A 23,401-nucleotide genomic window follows, 5' to 3' on the forward strand; every position below is an offset into this window, starting at 1 on the left:
TGTTGTTGACGTTTCTAACATGTTTAGCACATTGATATCTTAAACAATCATGTTGTTGAAACATGGCTAACATGTTTTCTCTGTTGAAAAGCTGGTCATGAGCTGGCTTAAGTTGGTCCTGAGCAGGAGCTAGTTGCTTCGGACCAGCTAAAGACCAGCTTAAACCAGCTCAAACCAGCTGCCATGCTTCAAAACATACCTAACCAGTATGTGTTGTTTTTTTCAACAGGGTTAATTAGCATGTTTAACAGGTTAACATGAATTAACATGTTTTAACCACATACTAGCCTAAATTAGCATGTTTTAGCACATGGCTAACATGTTTAGCACATTGTTGATATTATTAAGCATGTTTTTAGCATGTTTAACATGAATGAACTTGTTTCTAGAATGTTTCCTGGATTTTTATCACATGGCTAGCATGAATTAGCATTTTGTTAACATGTTTCTAACTTGTTTAAAGCATTGATAGCTTGAGTAATGCTGTTAAAATGCATTACTTGTTTTAACACTATGCTAGCCTACATTAGCATGTTGTTAACATGTTTCTAGCATGTTTAAGCATATTTCTAAGATGTATTTTTTTCTGATATTTCTAGTATGTTTATCACATGGCTAGCATGTGTCTAATATGTTTAGCACATTGCTATCATGAATAATAGCTAGCTCACAGCTAACGTGTTTTAGCATGTTGCTAGATAGATTATAAAAATTCAATAGAATGGCAGCTGAAATGAGTATAAAGTCAATCCTCACTAGACTAGAGCTCATGCAGAGGAAGCCTCTGTCAGTGTTAGATGCTAGAAGATCACTGAGATGCTTTCATTGTGATGTTGATGTAACGGTGGGCAATGAGGTCATTTCCTGTGTTTACAGCTCTGGGTTAAAAACGGCACCTGTGTGTGAAGGTCATGCTCTCTCTCTTTCCTGTGTTGCTCTGTGTCTCGCTGTCTCTCTCTGAGAGGAAGTCCTCGGTGCTGGGAATCCCTGACTTCCTGTTTTGGAGAACAGACAGACAGAAGCCCTTCACACCTGCAGACAATCAGACTCCATCTGTTTGACAGGAAATGTGTGTCTGCATGTGTTCAGATGATAGATAGATAGATAGATAGATAGATAGATAGATAGATAGATAGATAGATAGATAGATAGATAGATAGATAGATAGATAGATAGATAGATAGTATTTATGAATGAAACTCAGTAGATGAGGACACACACACACACACACACACTCTTGGCCGTTTGGTAAACAGGAAGTTTAATTGTTGAGTAAAACCCTGAGGACACAGACGACAGCTGCCACTCAACACCCTGTGTGTGTGTGTGTGTCAGGGGGTTTCTGTATAGCCACCAGCAATGCTCAGACTTCCTGAAGTACTTGTCTCTATTTATACACACTCACACACACACACACACACACACACACACTGGACGTGTAGCTGCAGTTTTGGGCTGAATGGAGCTTCCTGCTCTGTGTAAACTGATCTGTGCCTGAAAGAATGTTTGATATACCTGCATGAAAGCACTGAGAAAGAGTGTGTGTGTGTGTGTGTGTGTGTGTGTGTGTGCCTGTCAACATGTTTAATTGATGACAAGCTGTTTATGAGCTGCTGTGTGTCTGTCTGCACTCATTGTGTAGAAATACCTGAAGAACAAAACACAGAGAGAGAGAGAGATAAAGTGTTTTGAGCTGCTGTAGGTCTGATAAACATGTTGTGATTATAACTTGAGTAACAGCAGGTGTGTTACTGAGAGAGAGATTCCCACAAACAACCCGCTCAAACTGTATCTCCAATAATATGCCTCAGTAAGATGAGATGGAAATGATCCAAACATATAATGCAATGCAATGCTGATTGAGAGATGAAGAAATAAACGCTCCTCAGAAGATGTGAGATGAAGATCATTCCTCCGCTGAGGAACAGAGAAAGTAAAGCTTCTGGAAACAAACGCTCCTCAAAAGATCCTGATGATCAGATTTGAGACTAAAAAATGATTGATGGAGAATCAAGTAAAGCTGAGCTGCTTCAGTCCAGTAAGAGTTCATCTGGAGATATTACTGCAGATATTCTGACGTTTACTTGATCAAAATCAGTCGAGATTTGACACAAGAAGCAGCAGCTGAAGCTGGACGTCTGTACAATTAAAAGAGCTTTTACTAATAAAAGAAAAGGTATGGAGTGGATTGTGAGTGAATCATTTACAGTCACATTTGGCAGATGCTTTGATCTAAAGTGACTTACATTGTATTCAGGCTGTGTGTTTTCAGTTTTCAATTTTGCATGCATTCTCTTGGAATCGAACCCATGACTTTGGCATTTCTAGCACTATGTTCTACTGTTTGAAATTATAATGCCATATTCAGTTCATTATTAACTGAAGTCCCCACATTTTTGCATGCAGCCCTCATTTTCCTGCATTATATTCACAAGTGAAGCGTTTAAATGTTGTGGACTCGCAGCGTTCCAGTTCTTCCAGTGTGTTTGTGGAGAGCCGTTTCTCCTGACAGACAAAAGCTCCAGCGGCTTCATTGTGTCTCTGTGGGTTTGGTCTTTGCTTACAGTAAGAGGAACATCTGAGTGCGCTGGTTTTGTCTTTCAGCTGAAGGTCACGCAGATGTAAGCGGATCTGTTTCCGGCGTTACGCAAGTATCTGTGACTGCACTGATAGCAGAAGCCCATCCACACCCCTCACCGCAGCCAATCACACGCTCCTCAGGAACATACGGTTCAGACTCCTCTGATTCACTTCAGACGAGCTTCATCACTGTTAGAGGCTCTTCTGCTGTTTACCTGCTTCTACGTGTCTCAGTCGAGTTTAACACAATCACACTCAAAACATATTTAGGCCTAAATTTAAGGTTGATGTATTTTAATTGCATGTCAAGTTTCCATGCATTTGGGTTACTTAATTTTTAAAACTTAATTTGATGCATAATTATCAGTCATACCTAAATCAAACAGATCAGATTTCTGTAATAGTGCTAGTAAATTCAATGTGTTTTAAATACAGTTAGCACATTTATATATTATTTATTATCAATAAATCCAAGTTGTTTCATCTCATACATTTTATCTACACGGAACAAAATTATAAACGCAACACTTTTGTTTTTGCCCCCATTTTTCATGAGCTGAACTCAAAGATCTAAGACTTTTTCTATGTACGCAAAAGGCCTGTTTCTCTCAAATATTGTTCACAAATCTGTCTAAATCTGTGTTAGTGAGCACTTCTCCTTTGCCGAGACGATCCATCCACCTCACAGGTGTGGCATATCAAGATGCTGATTAGACAGCATGATTATTGCACAGGTGTGCCTTAGGCTGGTCACAATAAATAGCACTATTAAATTGGAATGAAATGTATTAATAGTGTAATATAAAATATATATAATGTGTATATATATATATATATATATATATATATATATATATATATATATATATATATATGTGTATGTGTGTATATATATAAATGCATTTTATTATATTTTATATTATACTATTAATACATTTCATTCCAATTTAATAGTGCAACGAAAAAATATTTAGCAATTTGCAAGTCATAACTTGTATTTCATTCCAGTTTAATTGTGCAGCTAAAAAAATGTAATATATAGCTAATTCAAATATTGAATATACTATAAAAAAAAATACTATCAAAGTTTATACATTTACATTTATGCATTTAGCAGACGCTTTTATCCAAAGCGACTTACATTGCATTCAAGTTACAGTTTTCACATTTGATCAGCTCTTGCTTTCCCTGGGAATCGAACCCATGACCTTGGCGTTGCTAGCGCCATGCTCTACTATTTGAGCTACAGAAAAGTGATATTATATTACTTTATTATATACTTTAATTATATTATTATATACTATTATAAGTAATAGTAAAACAACACTGGTATGTTCAGCATATTATTGTGTATATTAAATGTCTAAAAAATACCTACAAGTGAGTTAATAGTTAGCTTATTTTATGTTTTACTTCTTAACTGATGTTTAAACCGTTTATACTTTTTACGCCACGATTTTTAAGTGCAGAAATCTGACCCGTTTAATTGATGTATGACTGACAAACATGCATCACATTAAGTTTATTCGTTTTTTTTATGTTAGAACATAATGCATAAGTAAATTTAGGTCTAAATATTTAGATATATAAGAATAGATTACTGATGGATGCATACAGACAACATCATATTCACTTCATAAAACGCCTGGTTGAGTGTGTGTGTGTGTGTGTGTGTGTGTGTGTGTGTGTGTGTGTGTGTGTGTGTGTGTGTGTGTGTGTGTGTGTATGATTTACGGTCTCTCACAGGAAGTGCTGTGGTCGTGCTGAAGCAGCTGTTGTGTAATTGTGTCCTGTCATTCACAGTGATTTGCATCTTTCTCTCCCTGCAGATAAACTTTGAGGTGCGTGTGTGTGTGTGTCAAGTCAAGTCAGTGTCAGCTTTATTTATACAGCGCTTTTAACAATACAGATTGTGTCAAAGCACTTAACAGTATCAAACTGGAGGATAAAGTGTCAGTAATGTATAAAAATAAGATTAAACACTCAATTTTCAGTTTCATTAAACAATTTTTCATAATTGAATTCAGAGATGTTATTGTCTAGATCAGTTTAGTTTAAATAGTAATAATCAAATTGACGATAATCACTAGAAATGAAGTGTCCCCAGCTGATCAAGCCAGAGGCGACAGCGGCAAGGAACCAGAACTCTCTCTGAGACAGAATGGAGAAAAAACCTTGGGAGAAACCAGACTCAGCCGGGGGCCAATTCTCCTCTGGACAGGAGATTATTGTTTAATTATTGGTTTAGTAAAAATTTTAAATTTATAAATGTATTATTTCTATTTTTATATTGTTGCGATTTTTAACAATAATAGTATTATGTAGTTAGGTATTTTATTATATTTTTAGTTATTTTCTTTTATTTTTAGTTTTATTGTATTTATAGTTGAGGTCTTCACTGGGGATATGTCCCCGGGGCTCATCCAGGTGTCCCGGCCTCCGCCGACGATCAGGGAGACATCATCTCCCGGCGCCGATCCACCATCTGATCCCGACACGGACTGAGAAACAGAATAAGAAAGAAACAGACAAATATTAGCGTAGATGCCATTCTTCTTACGATGTAACGAGTACATTGTGTGTTATGAGGAGTGTTCCCGGTTCCGGTTGATCTAATTAATGCATTATGTGTAAGCCAGGTTAAAGAGATGGGTCTTTAATCTAGATTTAAACTGACAGAGTGTCTCTGCCTCTCGAACAGCGTTAGGTAGATTGTTCCAGAGTTTGGGCGCTAAATAGGTATTATCAAACGGCCAGAGATTTGAGAATGCAGTGGACGTGGAGGACTATAATGCGATTAGAGCTCGCTCAGGTACTGAGGAGCTAAGCCACCAAGTGTGTGTGTGTGTGTGCGTGTGTGTGTGTGTGTGTGTGTGTGTGTGTGTGTGTCTGTGTGTGTGTGTGTGTGTGTGTGTGTCTGTGTGTGTGTGTGTGTGTGTGTGTATGTGCATGCATGCAGCATTTCTTCAGTGTTCTGTATTACACTGATCTCAATCAATTTCATGAAACCTGTACCTGTCCAACTTATAAGTTATATTTTGCATAAAGAAAATAGAAGGCAATTTTAACACTATTATGATATATTGCATTCTGTATTTTCATAACACATTTACATGCAAATCCTCATTATCATTACAAAAATACTGAAGCATTTATGTCTCATGACCGCATTGCACTGCTGTTCATTTATGCTAATAGAAATACAACATAATTGCTATGAAAATGTGCAATTTCTTTTTTACAAGTAAACACATGCTTCACTTTCTTTATGCAAAATACAATTTCTTTTTTCTTTTTGTGGTGGAATATGAGCCAGACGGGTTTCTTCCTGTCAGATCCTCCCGCCGTGAGCTGTGAAGTGTTTGATTCTCCTAAACAAACGTGTTGAATAGAAGCTCTTTTGCTCTCAGACGAGCTTCTGTCCTGTAATTCTACATAAGTTTCTTTATGAAACTTTTTGAAATGCTCTTTCAGCGCAAACACACACACACTCTCTCTCTCTCTCTCAATTATTCTGTCAATAAGCCAAGATCTCCAATAAGGAGCGACGGTGTTATAAAAGCACCTTAAACACACACACACACACACACATCGGATCCTCCAGGACAGGAAGTGTTTGTGTGCTGCCGAGTGATGAATGAGAGAGAGAGAGAAATATAACATGTTGACTCCTGCAGCCCTGCGCTGAACATCTGAACGTGAACTAATACTAAAGCTATTAAACAGCGTTTGATACTGTTACCTGAAATACAGTTAAAGTAGAATAAAAGAGAAATATTAGATGGAAAACTTGAAAATTTGAAAAGTGAAAATTTGAAATAAAAAAATAAAAAAATTTATGTTAAAGTAGTAAAAGCACTCAAACTAAATGTGAAATGAATATAAATTAAAAGCTTACATATATAAAAAATATATATAAAGGTTACAATTAAAGCTTGGCAGATAACTAAAATAAGTTCAAAAGTTCAAAGTACTAAAATTACTAAAAGTACAGCTGAAATAATACATTTGTTAAATATATATTTGACCCTGTACCACAAAACTTAAGTGTCAATATTAAGTGTCAAATTGAGATTTTCAAGATGCATCTGAAGCTGAATAAATAATCTTTCCATTGATGTATGGTTTGTTATGATTGGACAATATTTGTCTGAGATGCAACTATTAGAAAATCTGGAATCTGAGGGAGCAAAAAAATCTAAATATTGAGAAAATCTCCTTTAAAGTTGTTCAAATGAAGTTCTTAGCAATGCATATTACTAATCAATAATGAAGTTTTAATATATTTACAGTAGGAAATTCACTAAATATCTTCATGGAGTATGATCTTAATATCCTAATGATTTTTGTCATAAAAGAGAAATGTATAATTTTGATCCATACAATGTATTGTTGTCTATTGCTACAAATATCCCTGTGTTACTCATGACTGCTTTTGTGCTGCAGGGACACAGATATTATTGAAATTTTATTTAATTTAATGTTTATTTTCTGTCACGTAATGATAATGTTTTATGGTTTTAGTTTCAGTAAACTGTAAGAAATGCTTTAGTAGTATATAGTGTGTAAGTAGTATTAAAATAGCACTGTTTTCAGCATATTATTGTGTGAATTAAAGGGATAGTTCACCCAAAAATGAAAAATCATTCATGAATTACTCGTATCATTCCAAACCCGGGTCAAAAAGCTCTCGGATTTCATCAAAAATTTCATAATTTGTGTTGTGAAGATGAACCTCTTACAAGGTTTGGAACGACATGAGAGTGAGTAATTAATGACAGAATGTTTGGGTGAACTATCCCTTTAAATGTCCAAACAACACTGTCTCAGACAAAACCTTTTTAGGGGCATCTTCAATTGGAAAAAAATGAATCGTATGTAAAAACAATGCAATTAAATCTTGTTTTTCAGTGTTAGTCTATTGTTAATCAGGTGGTTTGTAGTGTTTTCTGTCACATGTCCTTGTGTTTGTCTCCAGTCGTGATGCACAAACTGTTATGGTTACAGCATACTCTCTGTCTGTCACACACACACACACACTCACACACACACTCACTCACTCACTCAGTCAGTCAGTCAGACACACACACACACTCTCACTCACTCAGTCAGTCAGTCAGACACACACACACACTCTCACTCAGTCAGTCAGTCAGTCAGACACACACACACACACACACACACACACACACTCACTCACTCAGTCAGTCAGTCAGTCAGACACACACACACACACACACACACACACTCTCACTCAGTCAGTCAGTCAGACACACACACATGTTGGTTTTGCTATACTTGAGAGGACTCTCATAGGCGTAATGGTTTTTATACTGTACAAACTGTGTGTGCTATTGCCCTACACCTACCCTACACCTAAACTTAGCCCTCACAGGAGACTTTTTGCATTTTTACATTTTAAGATAAACTTCATTTAGTATTTTTAATAATTTATTTTCCTTGTGAGGACCGGCCAAATGTCCTCACAAAGTCAAAAATCTCAGGCTTTACTATCCTTGTGGGGACATCTGGTCCTCACAAGTATAGCTAAACACGTACACACACACACACACACACTCACTCAGTCAGTCAGTCAGTCAGACACACACACACACACACACACACACACTCTCACTCAGTCAGTCAGTCAGTCAGACACACACACACACACACACACACACACTCTCACTCAGTCAGTCAGTCAGTCAGACACACACACACACACACACACACACACACACACACACTCACTCAGTCAGTCAGTCAGTCAGACACACACACACACACACACACACACACACACACACTCTCACTCAGTCAGTCAGTCAGACACACACACACACACACACACACACTCACTCAGTCAGTCAGTCAGTCAGACACACACACACACACACACACACACTCAGTCAGTCAGTCAGACACACACACACACACTCACTCAGTCAGTCAGTCAGTCAGTCAGTCAGTCAGACACACACACACACACACACACACACTCTCACTCAGTCAGTCAGTCAGACACACACACACACACACACACACTCACTCAGTCAGTCAGTCAGTCAGACACACACACACACACACACACACACACACACTCACTCAGTCAGTCAGTCAGACACACACACACACACACACACACTCAGTCAGTCAGACACACACTCACTGAGACACTCACACACTCACTTGTTTCCCTGTGCTGTGTTTGGTCTCTTCCTGAGGATACAAGAAAGCAATGCACTGCAGGGTCACAGCGATGGCTTCCTGGAGTTGTTTTCTCTGTCTGTTTGTCTGCTCTCTGGATTCAGTGTGCTGTTTTCCTATCAGACAGACAGACGACGCTTCAGCTGCTGTTATCATCTGTTGTGTGTGTAACTCCTCTTCAACTTCCTCTCAGGAGGTTTAACTGCACAAACAAATATATCCAGATTGTATCAGTATGGGCCATAATGAGGGTTTTTTAATTTATCATATCAGTCTGGCAGATAATATCAGTTCTGTTTATTATCTACAGTTCAAACATGTGTAATAGTTTAGATAGGTTACTGTTAAATAATTCTTCTGCTGTATAGTTTAATGTTTTGATGCCTCGTTTCCAGTGGCATTTTACTGTTAGTTATTTACTATTATATTATCAGTTTCATTTTAATCAGCTTTTTTTTTTTTTTTTTTTTTTTTTTTTTTTTTAGTACTTAAACTTAATTTATTTTAGCTATTTCATTTCTGATTTTCGTTTTTTATTTTTCATATTTATATTTGTCAGATTTTTAATTAAAAAACATTTTGAATTATTTTACTTTGTTGGCATGAAAAAACCTGCTCATTTCATTTGAAGAATATGATCATAAGTATAAATGATAAATTATTAGTATCAGGTAAAAACACTACCATTCAAAAATTTGGGAAAACAATATTATTTAAAAGAAATGAATATTTGTATTCATAAAAGACATACTAAATTGTTAAAAAGTGACAGAAATATTTTGAAATATATTAGAAATGCTGTTCTTTTGAACTTTCTATTCATCTGTGAATCCTGAAAAATAAAATGCATCACAGTTTCCACAAAAATATTGTGCAGCACAACTGTGTTCAGCATTGATAATAATCAGAAATGTTTGTTGAGCAGTAAATCAGTATATTATTATGATTTCTGAAGATCATGTGACACTGAAGACTGCAGTAATGATGCTGAAAATACAGCTGCAGATCACAGAAATACATTACACTTTAACACACATTCACATAGAAAACATTCATTTTAAAATGCAATAATATTTCACAGTTTTAGTGTATTTTTGATCAAATAAATGCAGCCGTGGTGAGCAGAAGAGACTTCTTTCAGAGACATGCATTAATATTCCTCATCTGTGTGTGTGTCTCAGGCTCTGATGCGTCCGGGGCGTCTGGACCGCGTTATATTCGTCCCGCTGCCGGACGCAGACACTCGCAGAGAGATCTTCACGCTGCAGTTCAGGAGCATGCCCATCCATCCCAGCGTGCACCTGGAGGACCTGGTGACCCGGACAGAGCGCTACTCCGGGGCAGAGGTGAGAGGTCGCTGCAGCTGCAGGGGTCAGCGGTCACACCATCATTTGCTGTTTACATGAGAGCGAGAGAGAGTGTGTGTGAGAGAGCGTGTGTGTGTGTGTGCGTGCACGCATGCGTGTGTGTTTGAGAGAAAGTGTGCATGAGTCTGTGTGTGTTTGAGAGAGTGTGTGTGTGTGTGAGACACGCTGTTCCTCTGAAGCCCGTGTGACTCTGAGCTGCAGCACAGATGCTCTATTGTGTGTGTTTGTGTCCGTTCTCACCGTGACTCAGCAGACTGTGTGTGTGTACTTGTTTATGCTACATTGTAAGGACCAAATGTCCCCACAAAGATACCTGAAATGTTTGACATTGTGGGGCCCTGCAGGCTATAAATATAATATTTAAATATAAATATATTTATTTTTATATTTAGTAATATCTTGTCAGTGGTGAATGTCAAGTTGATGTCCATATAGCAGAAATGTACAGTAAAATTCATGCAGTTAGTTCATGGCGTAATCAAACGGACAGTGAATGCTATTAACAGCAATGATTATATGCAATGAGTATGTGTTTTATATCTATAGATTTTATTTTAGGCAAGTCGTGATGATTTGAGAAGGTTACGTTTATCATACATAGGCTATGATCAACTAACCGAACACGTGTTACTGTAAATAAACAGCTCGTCATTCACTGACACACACTCATCTGATTAACAGGTGAAGACACACACACACACACACACACAGGTGCTGATGTGTGGCTGTTTGTTGTTCTCTTATTATTATCAAGCGCACAGCTGCAGGATAAAGATGATGTATGATCCTGATGTTCAGAAGCACACTAACACTATTGATGTCTAGTGTGCTGCCTATCTAGACGACACACAGCCAATGCTCCCTCTAAGAAGAAAGCCATCTGAATAAACTCTAGTAAATGTGAAATAATTGCAATGCTCAGGCAAACCGCTATAGAGTTAGAATATGCTTTTCAAGTTTCACAGAGAATGATGTGCGCCAAATGAGTAGATATCAAATGGCTGTGGATGAAATTACTCACAATGCAAAATAAATTATATTTAAAATAAAACGTTAATTATGTGGTGGAAATAAGAATTCATGTTCATGTTTTTTTTGGAAAATATTTAGTTTACAGATCTCAGTTGAAATACTTCAATTTGTTTTCTATTCTATTCCAGTTTATTCTGTTCTGTTCTATTCTATTCTTCTATTCAACCATTTGTTTTCTATTATATTATGTTATATTATAAACAATCATTTAACTCAAAAATGGAATTCATGAGCAATATCTGCTTCATTTTTCACATTATATTATATTATTATAAAGAATTTAACTGTTTTTCAGGAGTTTATTAAAAACTAAAAAGTAATAGAATCTCTTGGTAACACAGTACTGTAAAAATAATAATAATAATAATAATAATGTTTTCTCAGGTAACCTAAAATGTGCATCATTGACTTACATCAAGGGTCAAATTAAATATACATAGCACATTAAAGTCAAAAGTTACACACTTTTTTGTATAATTATGAAGTATGAAGAATATTTTTGCTCATTGGTGTTTGGTGATGAGTTTTTGGCTCAAGGTCTGCATATAAAGTCACACCAGAGGTGTTCAGCTGCTTTCTGCAGAACAGTCAAGTTCTTCCACACTGACTGAATCAATCATGTCTTTTTGAACCGTGTCTTATACACAGAGGCACTGTCATGTTAGAATAGAAAAGGGTCCTGTCCAAACTGTTGCTATAAAATTAGAAGCACACAATTCCCTAGAATATCATTATATGCTTAAACATTAAGATTTGTGCTCATAGAAATTACTAAAGTAGTCAAACCTGTTCATTAGAAGGGGGTGCCAATACTTTTGGCAATATAGTGTATAATATAATTTAAAATATTTGTATGTGTAATTTTATCTGCAGTCATGTCTGAGATGACAGGAAGCGCTTGATCTCTGCTGAGTGTGTTGTGGAGGATCTAGCAGCATCAACACTATTATCTGAACAGTTTTCCAGTTCGCTATGAATCCCGATCGTTCTCCCAGCACACAGGAAGTCCCTGCCTGCTCACTTCCTGCTGTGGTGTGAAACCTCTTCTCTAAACTAGCTCTGGCTCTGGATAGCGCTCAGATCCAGACTGCACTGCTGCTGTAAGCGGGCGGTTTTGTTGGTTAAAAATAGTTTTGTAATTATAGGAAATGATTTTTGCTGCGTGTTTCTCCTGAACACTGTGCTAATTTGTGGTCAGGCATTTTGCCATCAAACCTCTACTGTGTGCTCAGAGCTGACAGACAGCAGCACGACACACACACACACACACACACACATTGATCAGATCATTCACATTCACTACTGAGATAAAAAAAAAAACACTTCGTTTTGACCAAATACCTCCAATGAGCTCATATTTCATTGAATATTTCATTCAATGCCTAAAAGTGTTAAAAATCTAACTTAGACTTTATAACAATATTTGCTGTGTGTTTTGGGTTTTTATTGGGTTTTCAATGTAGATGGATGTGTACCAATGTGTACTTTGTGTGTGTGTGTGTGTGTGTGTATTGTATTGTGTTGTGTGCACTGCTGTGAATTAATCTTAGACAGTAAACGCTCTGGGATTTAAGATAAATTGTGATATGGCTTTAGTGTGATTATCAAATCGCAAAGGCTGCATGTTATAGGAACAATTTAAGTTTAAATAAGATAATTAAATATAATTGAATATTTAAGGGCTCAATGTGGTTCTTAGTCAAAATAAAAGTTTGATATTTTAATGCTTGAAAATGAAGAAATTAGAAATATTAGTATTGTAATTTTACAGTTGTAATGTAAATATATATATATATATATACACACACACACACACACACACATGTATATGTGTGGGTGTGTGGACATTTATAACACTATACTATATGTTACATTACCTTGCCATGAAATTTCAGAAAACTAGTTGTTGGAGCAAATGGGAACACAAAAATATATATTGTAGTTTCCATTGACAGCTATGTAAGTTTCCCACTACAATGACTCCTGCTTCAGAGAGATGAGTTCAGTCATTAGTGAGCTGTGATTGGCTGCGGACAGTGGGGCGGATCTGCAGGTTCTGTATCAGCGTCTGAATCAGGAATGATTGTGTGTTTGTGTGTGTTTGTGTCAGATCACAGCCGTGTGCAGAGAAGCGGCTCTACAGGCGCTGCAGGAGAACATCTCAGCTCAACACGTGAGCGCCGGACACTTTGACAGCGCGCTGACCGCCGTCACACCCCGGATCCCACAGACGCTCCTGCAGACGTACAGCAGCTACCAGCAGAAACACAGCGGATCACGAGCCTGACCCACAGCTACTCTACAGACACAATAAACACACTCACACTCAATACTGCTGCGGACCTCTTTTGTGTGTGTGTGAGAGAGAGAGAGAGTGTATCTGATGTGTGTGTGTGTGTGTGTGAGAGAGTGAGTGTGAGTGTGTGTGTGTTTGTATGTGTGTGTGAGTGAGAGAGAGAGAGAGTGTGTGTGCGTGTGAGAGAGAGAGAGAGTGTGTGTGTGTGAGAGAGAGAGTGTATCTGATGTGTGTGTGTGTGTGTGTGTGAGAGAGGGTGTGTGTGTTTGAGAGAGAGTGAGAGAGAGTGTGTGTGTTTGAGAGAGAGTGAGTGTGTGTGTGTTTGTATGTGTGTGAGTGAGAGAGAGTGTATCTGATGTGTGTGTGGTCATCTGGTCTTAAAGCAGCTTGAGATCTATAAAGGTTTTGTTTGATGACAGAGCAGTGTTTTATGGTTTTGTGCTGTAAAACTTTACACACCTGCAGCGTCTGACGGTCAGTGACCTGCTCTTCACATTCAGGAAGAGTTACTGTCAACAAATTCTGTATTATTCTCCTGTAGAAAAGAACGACTGATGTTGATTCATCCCTTGATGTCGAGGTTCTTGATGTTTCATAACATGTTCTTCAGATTAGCATTAAAAACATGAAAATAAAAAAAAAGTTCTATGTGCAAAAAGCTTGCAGTGCTGCATATTGATATCTAAAACTATTAAAAATTGTTTACTTTACTGAACAAGACGAAATAAAATTTAATATTTTTAAAATTATACTTAAAAACCTAAAAAAATGAGAAATGTTGCTTTTTCAACTAACTGAATCTAAATAAGTATTAACAAATGCTAAAACTGGAATTAAAAAAATTTATAGACTAAATTTAAAATAAATAAAAAAGGGCAAAAGCACACCAAAACTAAAAAGAAAAAAAAAAAATGCAAACATTAAAAAAAATAAGTTAATTCAAAATATTACGTAATTAATAATGCTATATACATAACACTGGTGCTGCAAAATACCCTAATATATTAATAATGACAAATTTTTTATTAATAATATACAATATTAATATAGTATAGTATGGCAGTCTATCATATATCTATAATATTCTATAAAGGCTATTACTAAATATTCGCTTTATTCATTTGCTTTGTTACATAAGTTACAAAGTGTAGCTATATTACAAACAATATAGTGATGTAAAACTAAATGTCAAAATCATTTTCACTGCTGCCTCTCAGTGTCGTGTTCTCTCTCGGTGTGTGTGTGTGTGTGTGTGTGTGTGTGTGTGTGTCCGGCTCGTTTCCATCTGAATGCATGAAATGACTTTGTGCTGAACTTTCCTTTCTCATGTATCCGGATGCAGCACATCCGCTCCACACACACACACACACACACACACACACACACACACACACACACACACACTCGGTGAGGGGGGTTGCGCTCTTAAGGTCGCACCAGCGCTGCTCGTGTTTTTGATCTGATGTTTTCGAGATGTTTTATGGACAAACACTTTGAAAACTTTTAATGAGAACTGATTTAGTTATATTTTCATGATCTAAAAGTTTAGTGCAGCTCTCCCTCATGACATAAAGGAATTAAACTGTGTGTAAAACCAGAGACTAATACTGTTAAAGATTACCGGTACTGCATTTCTGAATCAGAAACAAAATAATAATGAATAAAACACTTTATTACCCCACACAAGTGTAACTGAGAGTGAAAATGCTCTCAGTTCATTTCAGATAACAGCATATAAATACATTTAATCTTTTACTAAATTGCTCTATTGATTTAGCTGTGTATAAGTACAGAAGGCAGTATGCGCTCAGCGTCAATCGCGCGCATGAAGTCGTGCGTGAATGCTCAGATGTTGATTGTGCGCGTGACGCGCCGCGGTGACGCTCAGCAACAGATGCGCGTTTGTTTGACACGAACCACCTTAAAGCCAGAGCTAGTCCACCCCTCCTGCATCTGCCCCATGATCCTCTTTCATTCATCAGTGTGTGTGCGCAAAAACAGCGCACGCATCCGATCCGACACACTCACGCAGAGTCTGACGCGGCGCACGGACGCTAAACCAGCGGCGAACGCGCTTCATTCGTGGATTTAACCGGATTCCTTCTGCTTTTCTCCGCGGAGTTTGCTCTGGATGTTACGCTCGCGGTCACGCGCTGATTTTTGGCCTCGCTCTGGACATATTGATGGATGTTTGGCACACGGACTGATGGATTTGACATTGTGGGAGTCTGTCTGTAGGTACGTATCAGTCCTCACACACACATCCGTGTTATTTAATGAGGAATCGGGCAGGATTGATGGAGATCGCGTGTGGATCTATGAAACCGGAGCTCTGGGTCTCCACAGGCCGCTGCGCGCAACAAACTCGCGTTTATTACTCTCAACTTATGTTCATAATCATATTAAGCGCTTCAGGCTGTGTGTGCGTGTGTTTAAGCCCGAATACACACAAGGTACACACACACTCCTCCCCCAGCGGGCTTGTTTTCATTCATAAGTTTGCTTTTTCTTGTCGTTCTGCGTTTTTTTTCCGCCAGTGTGTTTTGTGTTTTTACGTATTAACTACGTATTAATTTGTCGAAGATGCACGGATAAAACGATACAGGGTTAAACAAAGAAAATTAATATATTTGTTTGCATAACGTAAAATTGCAGATTGTTTTTTGATTTAACGCAACGGTAGCGCATCCGATATTAACGCGAAATGTTCTAATCTGTGCTTTTTTTCGTTATGCATGCTTAATTGTATTAGCCCAATTGATTTTATTCCGTTTTGCATGCTTTGTTTTATTCTGAACTGAAGAGTGAATCGCCGAAGCCTCGTGAAGTTTCGGACTCGTCCCGCACCATAAAGCGCTTTGAGAAGCGCGTGAAGCTCTGTGTTTGATTTCAAGTCTTCCTGCTCTGTGTGGCTCTGCATTTTAATGTTAACCAGCCATACACATGCAAATCAGGACGGGAAGTATTTGTACTTTACTTCAGTTGTGTGCTTATTGAGGTCGGTACAAAGTCTTGTTAATAGTCAACTCTCTCTCTCCGCTCGGGGGTTAAATGGCTCTGTGAATAGAGAAGGAAACGAGCTGGAGACCTTCATTACACACACACACACACACACTCTTCTGCGGTGTGATTTATGAGCTCTGTCTCAGAAAGTACATCTGCACACGTTCAGTCCAGATCTGCGGTTTTAGAGCGTCATATCAGAATAAAGCCCGCGGTGATCGAGCATCTCCAAACACCGGGGTGTGAATTGTGTCCAGAGGGGTTGACCCTCTAATTAAGGCTTGAACCCCCAAAGGAAGTTAAAAACAAAAGCTCTGGGGCCTGAGAGTGTGTATGTGCTCTGACAGGGGTTTGACCGCTTCAGTAACCACTAGTTAGATAAGGTTTTTATTATTATTTTATCAGTACAAGCTTCAAAATAAAGGTGTTCGCAACCATTTTCGGAACCTGTTAGTGAACAGTGCTTTAAAGAACCATTGGGAACATGTATGTTTCTGGCAGTAATGCATGCATGAAGAATCTTTAACATTCCATTCCACAAAAGGTTCTATATTCGTTCTTTAGAAGCTTTTCAAACGAAGAAAAAGTAGTTTGGTAACAATTTACGTGAAGCCTTTATGCTTAATATAATGCTAATAACATCATGATGCATTATTTTTTCATAAATAATTATAATAATTTAAAATGCGTTCTAGTATTTGCATATTGTTTGTTACATCGGGAAAGGGTTATTTGTCGTGTTTCAATGCCTTCTAAAGGTCTAACGATTAATAGCTACGATTATTTTCGATGCATTTTAAGGTGCATTGCAAGGCATAATTATGCATTAAAATAGTTTATAATGCATGAAAGTGAACTATTATTTCTTAATTTAAAGAACACTTAAAAATATAAAGAAACGTTTTCAACTATAAAAGGACCTTGTGGAACGGTTCTGTAGATGTTCCAGGTTCTTCATGGAGCCATCAATGCCAATAAGGAGTGTTTAATTTGAAATGTTCTTTAGGGAACCAAAAGTGGCTGCAAAAAGAACCTTTTCAGAATATGATCGACTTTTATATAATGTCTTCAAGAAAAGTGTTACTGAATTTTTGTCTTAACATTATAATAACCTTAAGGTTTCATTGATTTTGAAGGTTCTTCATGAGACCAATAGATGACAATTTTTGGATTCCAAAAGAACCTTTTGGTGATCCATTCTTAAAAGAACCATTTTTTCTAAGTATAAAGAACATTTTAAATGATCTAAGGAAACTTTTTTTTTTGGAATTGAAAGTTTCCATTAATGTTCAAGGTTCTTCGTGGAACCAGTAGATGCCAGTAGAGAGCCTTTGTTTTTAAAAGTGTAGATTAGAAAACATTTTTGGTTTCCAAAAGAACCTTTCAGTGGTTAATTCTTAAAAGAACCATTTTTTTGTCTAAGTGTGAACTTGAGAACATTTTAATAATCTAAAGAACCTTCTTCAAGTCACCTTTATCTATATAGCGCTTCATACAATACAGATTGTGTCAAAGCAGCTTTTTCCTCTATAATGAACTAATGTTAAAGGTTCTTCATGGAACCAGTAGATGCCAATAAAGAACCTTTATTTTTAAGAGTGAGGCTGTATCAAGTGAAAATAGTATATTTTCTTAGCTATAGATTCTATTTACACTGTTAAAATAAGACTTTCTGGTATTTATACTAGTTGCAAATAGTGGCAATTATCTGCACCTCAGTATTGTAGTACATTATAAAACAGTGAGCAATAATAATATATTACATGTAAAATATAATTTTAATTCAAGTTATTAAATCGATGTCACCTTATTGGGACAAAAGCGCTCCCTACCCGATACTTTATTTTCAACTTCTTGATTGTTTCCTTAATTTTTATTAAAAATAAAATGCCTTTTCGATGTGCTATGAGATTTTAAAAGTGAGCAAAAAAAGTTCAGCAAAAGGTGGATTCAAACTCGCGTCAAAAAGCACATGCCTACGTCACTGGAGGTGAAGTTTGATGAGTGTCTTTTGCAGTGTTGACTATCCCAATCACACACTGTTGGGCGGAGTTAGTTTAAATAGCCTCTGCCAACCAGAGACCACAAAACCAGTCATAAGGGTCCATTTTTTGAAATTGAGATTTGAAAGTGAAGTGACATACGGCCAAGTATTGTGACCCATACTCGGAATTCGTGCTCTGCATTTAACCCATCCAACGTGAACACACACACACAGCAGTGAACACACACACGGAGCAGTGAACACACACACACACTCACACACAGCAGTGAACACACACACACCGTGAACACACACCCGGAGCAGTGGGCAGCATTTATGCTGCAGCGCCCGGGGAGCAGTTGGGGGTTCGGTGTCTTGCTCAAGGGCACCTCAGTCGTGGTATTGAGGGTGGAGAGAGCGCTGGACATTCACTCCCCCCACCTACAATCCCTGCCGGCCCGAGACTCGAACCCACAACCTTTGGATTACGAGTCCGACTCTCTAACCATTAGGCCACGACTTATAGATAGATAGATAGATAGATAGATAGATAGTGAACATACACACACACAGCAGTGAACACACACACACACACACACACACACACACCGTGAACACACACACACACACACACAGCAGTGAACACACACACACCGTGAACACACACCCGGAGCAGTGGGCAGCATTTATGCTGCAGCGCCCGGGGAGCAGTTGGGGGTTCGGTGTCTTGCTCAAGGGCACCTCAGTCGTGGTATTGAGGGTGGAGAGAGCGCTGGACATTCACTCCCCCCACCTACAATCCCTGCCGGCCGGGGACTCGAACCCACAACCTTTGGATTACGAGTCCAACCCTCTAACCATTAAGCCACGACTTCCCATAAATGCATCTGAAAGCTGAATAAATATTCTTTCCATTGATGTATGGTTTGTTATGATCGGACAATATTTGGCTGAGATACAACTATTTGAAAATCTGGATATTGAATATTGAGAAAATCAACTTTAAAGTTGTTCAAATTAAGTTCTTATCAATGCACATTACTAATCAAAAATGAAGTTTTGATATATTTATGGTAGGAAATTTACTAAATATATTAATGGAACTTGATCTTTACTTAATATCCTAATGATTTTTGGCATAAGAAAATGGATAATATTGACCCATACAATGTATTGTTGGCTATTGCTAGAAATATACCCCAGCAACTTAAGACTGCTTTTGTAATCCAGGGTCACAAATAGACACTTAGGCTTAAAAATTGATTGCATTAGTTGAGAATGACGTCTCTCTGCTTGTCTCTCAGGGTGTCAGATGAGCGTTGCATCCGTGTTGTTTGGAGTTGCTGATCGTGTCTCATGGATCGCCACGGTCAGCACGGAGGAAGCCTCCCATCCGGTGCCATCCTTTCCCTGGACCAGATCAAAGCCATCCGCTCATGCAACGAATACACCGAGGGCCCGGCCGTAGTGCGCAGACTGGCCCCGGGGCCACCGCCACCACGCAACGCAGACAAGCAGGAAAGGACTCACGAGGTGATCCTGGTGAACGTGAATAACAACTATGAGCACAGAACGGTGCGTCCACCGGCGCTCAGCAGATCCACCAGCTCCGGGAGCAACAGCAGCGACGGATCAGAGCGAGGCCTGCTGGCGCCATCACAGTATCGCAATCGCACCGTACAGACTCAGCCCAAATCTCTGAATGCATCCATGCATCCATTTCTCCCGCCGGACGTTCCCCTCAAACAGGAAAAACTGGACTCGGCGCATTTATACATCTGCGAGGGCTGCGGGAAATGCAAATGCGGCGAATGCACGGCCCCTCGTCCGCTTCCGGCGCGCCTCGCGTGCAACGGACAATGCTTGTGTTCGGCCGAAAATGTCGTGGAGCATGGGACATGCATGTGTTTGGTCAAAGGAATTTTTTATCATTGCTCAAAAGACGATGATGACGTTGGTGACCCTTGCGCCGATCGGCCGTGTTCGCTGTCGCATCCGCAGTGCTGCTCGCGATTCCTGTGCATGGGACTCATGTCTGCGCTCTTTCCGTGTCTGCTGTGTTACCTGCCTGCTAAGGGTTGCGTGAAAGCGTGCAACTTGTGCCACGACTGGGTGAAGCGTCCTGGATGCCGCTGCAAGAACTCTAACACCGTTTACTGCAAGCTGCAGAACTGGAACCAGACGCCTGGACATGCACCGGGAAAACCATCCTGAGAAAACACACGGATTTCTTTAGCTGAAAAAAGCTGGTTTTGCTGCTGCAGGATGTGGAAATTGCAAATGGGGCGTGGACATGGGGGAGGAGTTATCTTAATGAGAACCCGATAAGCTCCGCCCCTCATGGCACATAACAACCACTTATTTGTTTTCTAAAGCTGGCTGCGTTCCACTTTTTTGCACTTTTTTCACGAACTTTGCAAAGCACTTCCCCTCGGGGGAATCCTCGCTGCCATTTTGAAGTGCACTTCATTTCAAGCGATTTTGACTGAGGCAGCGAGTCTGCTTCATATATACGCTTCATTAGACCACAATGCAACACAATTATGATCATAATCATCCCCATCCCAAACAACTCTACACTCTAAAAGATAAAGGTGCTTCACGATGCCATAGAAGAACCTTTTTGTCTAAATGGTTCCATAAAGAACCTTTAACATCTGAAGAACCTTTGTTTCACAAAAGGTTCTTTGTGGTGAAAGAAGGTTCTTCAGATTATAAAAAGGTAAGAAAGAGATGGTTCTTTGTGGAACCAAAAATAGTTCTTCTATGGCATCACTGTGAACCTTTTAAGCACCTTTATATGTGTGTGTGTGTGTGTATATATATATATATATATATATATATATATATATATAAGATGCACCAAACAAATTAGTAAGGGGAAACATGTAATCAATAAACCAACTCCATAGCGGATTCTAAGAGATTCAAGGGCGTAGGACAGTTCAGTTCTGCCCAATACATTGAAGTACATCTGACTAAACGAGACAGAGGGAAGTTTGCAAGTGAAGGGCATAAAAATGGAGTGGAACGCAGCCCCAGTGTTTGCCTTCCCTGACTGTACAGCTACTAACACGCGATGGTGCTTTGAAACGCCTCCTACCAAACCTGTGAAGGACTCTGTGAGATGTAGCTGTTATCGGATCTACAGGCGATCTTTCCTTCTGAAACTGTCTACTCGTTCTCATGTAAAGATGTATGTTCAAATGCGCAAGAGGAATTTACGGCTATTTTTAAAAGGAAATGTTAAGACTGTTAAATCTTTTTTTTCGTTGTTGTTGTTGTAAAAAAATATTTATTATGTGAAGCTCTTATTTTATGATATTTATTGCAAAGGACAGATTTACTCATGTCTGAATATAACAAAATATCAACACTTACTGCAACATGGAAGAATGGAGAAACAGATGGAAACATGTTAACTTTAATGCAAAAAATATACAAGTTAATGCAAAACGCTCTTGTTTGGTGTCTCATTTCATCGAGTTGGAGAGTCAGAGTTAGTCGAACTCAAGTTGTGTTTATATAGGATTAAATCATTAAATCTGTGTTGCAAAGGTTGGGAATGAAGATGTGTGTGTTTCTGCTGGATGAAGTCAAACGTGCAAACTGCAGCTCGTGTGTGTGTGTGTGTGTGTTTGGGGCAGGGCTGTGTGTGTGTGTGTTTGGGGCAGGGCTGTGTGTGTGTGTGTGTGTGTGTGTGTGTGTGTGTTTGGGGCAGGGCTGTGTGTGTGTGTCCACCTGGCCACCTGTGTGAGGCTCATAAAGTCTCTCTCTTTGTCTTGTTTTATTGCGTGTTTCCTGCTGTCAGGCGTTTGTGAGCTGCTGCTTTTCACCCCCGTCTCCTCAGATCTGCCCTTCTCCTCTTGTGCTGCTCTGAGGACTTGTTTTTTGGCATAAAATTGAATCTATGTTTGGACTAAAAGATTAAAATACTTGCACAAAGAACACAATTATCTGAATTTGTAGATTTAAAATCAAATATTGCTTTTAAAGTATTGTCAGTTCACATTCAACCCCAAAATCAAAAGAAAGAATTAAGAAATGCATAAAGAGAGTGAAGCCTGTTTTTAGATTTTTAACAATTATATTTATACCATTAATGAGACTTTAATGCTTAATTATCATAAAAACAATCTTGCAATGGGGAAAACAATTCTAAAAGGTCCTAAAATAAGATTAATTTTCTTGCTAAATATATTTGGTTTTGGGGTGAGATCTGACATAGACTAGACACCAAAAACTGTTTTTTTTTGTATTTGTTGGAAATGTGTAATCACTAAACTGCAGGAAGTGTGTGTGTGTGTGAGGGGGGATTTATGTGTGTGTTAACAAGGAAGTTTAAGCAGCTCAATAGACAACAGGCAATAAGAGCGAAACACTCTTCCAAATGGAGTCGTTAAGTGTGTGTGTGTGTGTGTGTTTGCTCTCTGCAGGAATGCACCTTTTGTTGTTGTGAATTGCTTTGTGGATTAGTCGCCTGTCTGTTTCCTGGACCTTCAGAGAAGTGTGAGGGTCCATTTGGCTCTGATCGCCTCACAGGACACCATAAAACACACACACACGCAGGGCTTTTGTTCAAGGAAATGAAAAGCTGTTCTTCATTGATTATAAAACGAATCTCCGATGATTTATTGTTCTCAGTGTTTGCTCATGAACTCTCATTTAACATTTTTACATGCACTTTTTTTGCGATTGAGGTTGAAATGACATTCGTCACAGACGCTAATCAGCTTAATCTGAACAAGCTTTTGTGGTTTGGTTAACTTCATTTGTATTCATGATCATTTATTGTTCCAAAGCAGACACTTTTACACTCTAGAAATGATTTTTTTTTAAGTTGTAAACAAGGATTACTGAAAAGCATTTTTCTGAAAAAAAAAATAAAATAAAATAAAAAAGCACACCACACTTTTACACCACATCTTTGAA

The 23,401-nt window shown here is 38.4% G+C and overlaps 2 protein-coding genes across 3 annotated transcripts in view; both read left to right on the forward strand.

Annotated features, from left to right (window-relative positions):
* The window catches only part of afg2a (AFG2 AAA ATPase homolog A), a 58,037-nt gene extending 43,936 nt beyond the window's left edge, over positions 1-14,101 (forward strand). The window contains exons 15-16 of one of the 2 annotated variants that reach the window (XM_079390220.1): positions 9,969-10,133; positions 13,297-14,101. In XM_079390220.1, coding sequence (XP_079246346.1) covers positions 9,969-10,133; positions 13,297-13,473 — 342 coding nt within the window. In that variant the 3' untranslated portion in view covers positions 13,474-14,101. Of the gene's footprint in view, positions 1-2,604; positions 2,713-9,968; positions 10,134-13,296 lie in introns of those variants that run through there. The other variant, XM_079390221.1, reaches the window with a different exon arrangement.
* Positions 14,102-15,471: 1,370 nt separating this feature from the next.
* On the forward strand, positions 15,472-21,921 carry spry1 (sprouty homolog 1, antagonist of FGF signaling). Its single transcript, XM_079390241.1, has 2 exons — positions 15,472-15,720; positions 19,774-21,921. The coding sequence occupies exon 2, from the start codon at positions 19,826-19,828 to the stop codon at positions 20,681-20,683; it is 858 nt and encodes a 285-aa protein (XP_079246367.1). The 5' UTR covers positions 15,472-15,720; positions 19,774-19,825; the 3' UTR covers positions 20,684-21,921.
* The last annotated feature ends 1,480 nt before the right edge of the window (positions 21,922-23,401 follow it).

The sequence above is a fragment of the Barbus barbus genome (genome assembly GCF_936440315.1).
Source record: "Barbus barbus genome assembly, chromosome: 33".
NCBI classification, from domain to species: domain Eukaryota; kingdom Metazoa; phylum Chordata; class Actinopteri; order Cypriniformes; family Cyprinidae; genus Barbus; species Barbus barbus.

Coding starts and splice junctions, on each gene's coding strand:
- spry1 (XM_079390241.1), top strand. CDS start 19,826: ATGGATCGCCACGGTCAGCACGGAGGAAGCCTCCCATCCGGTGCCATC.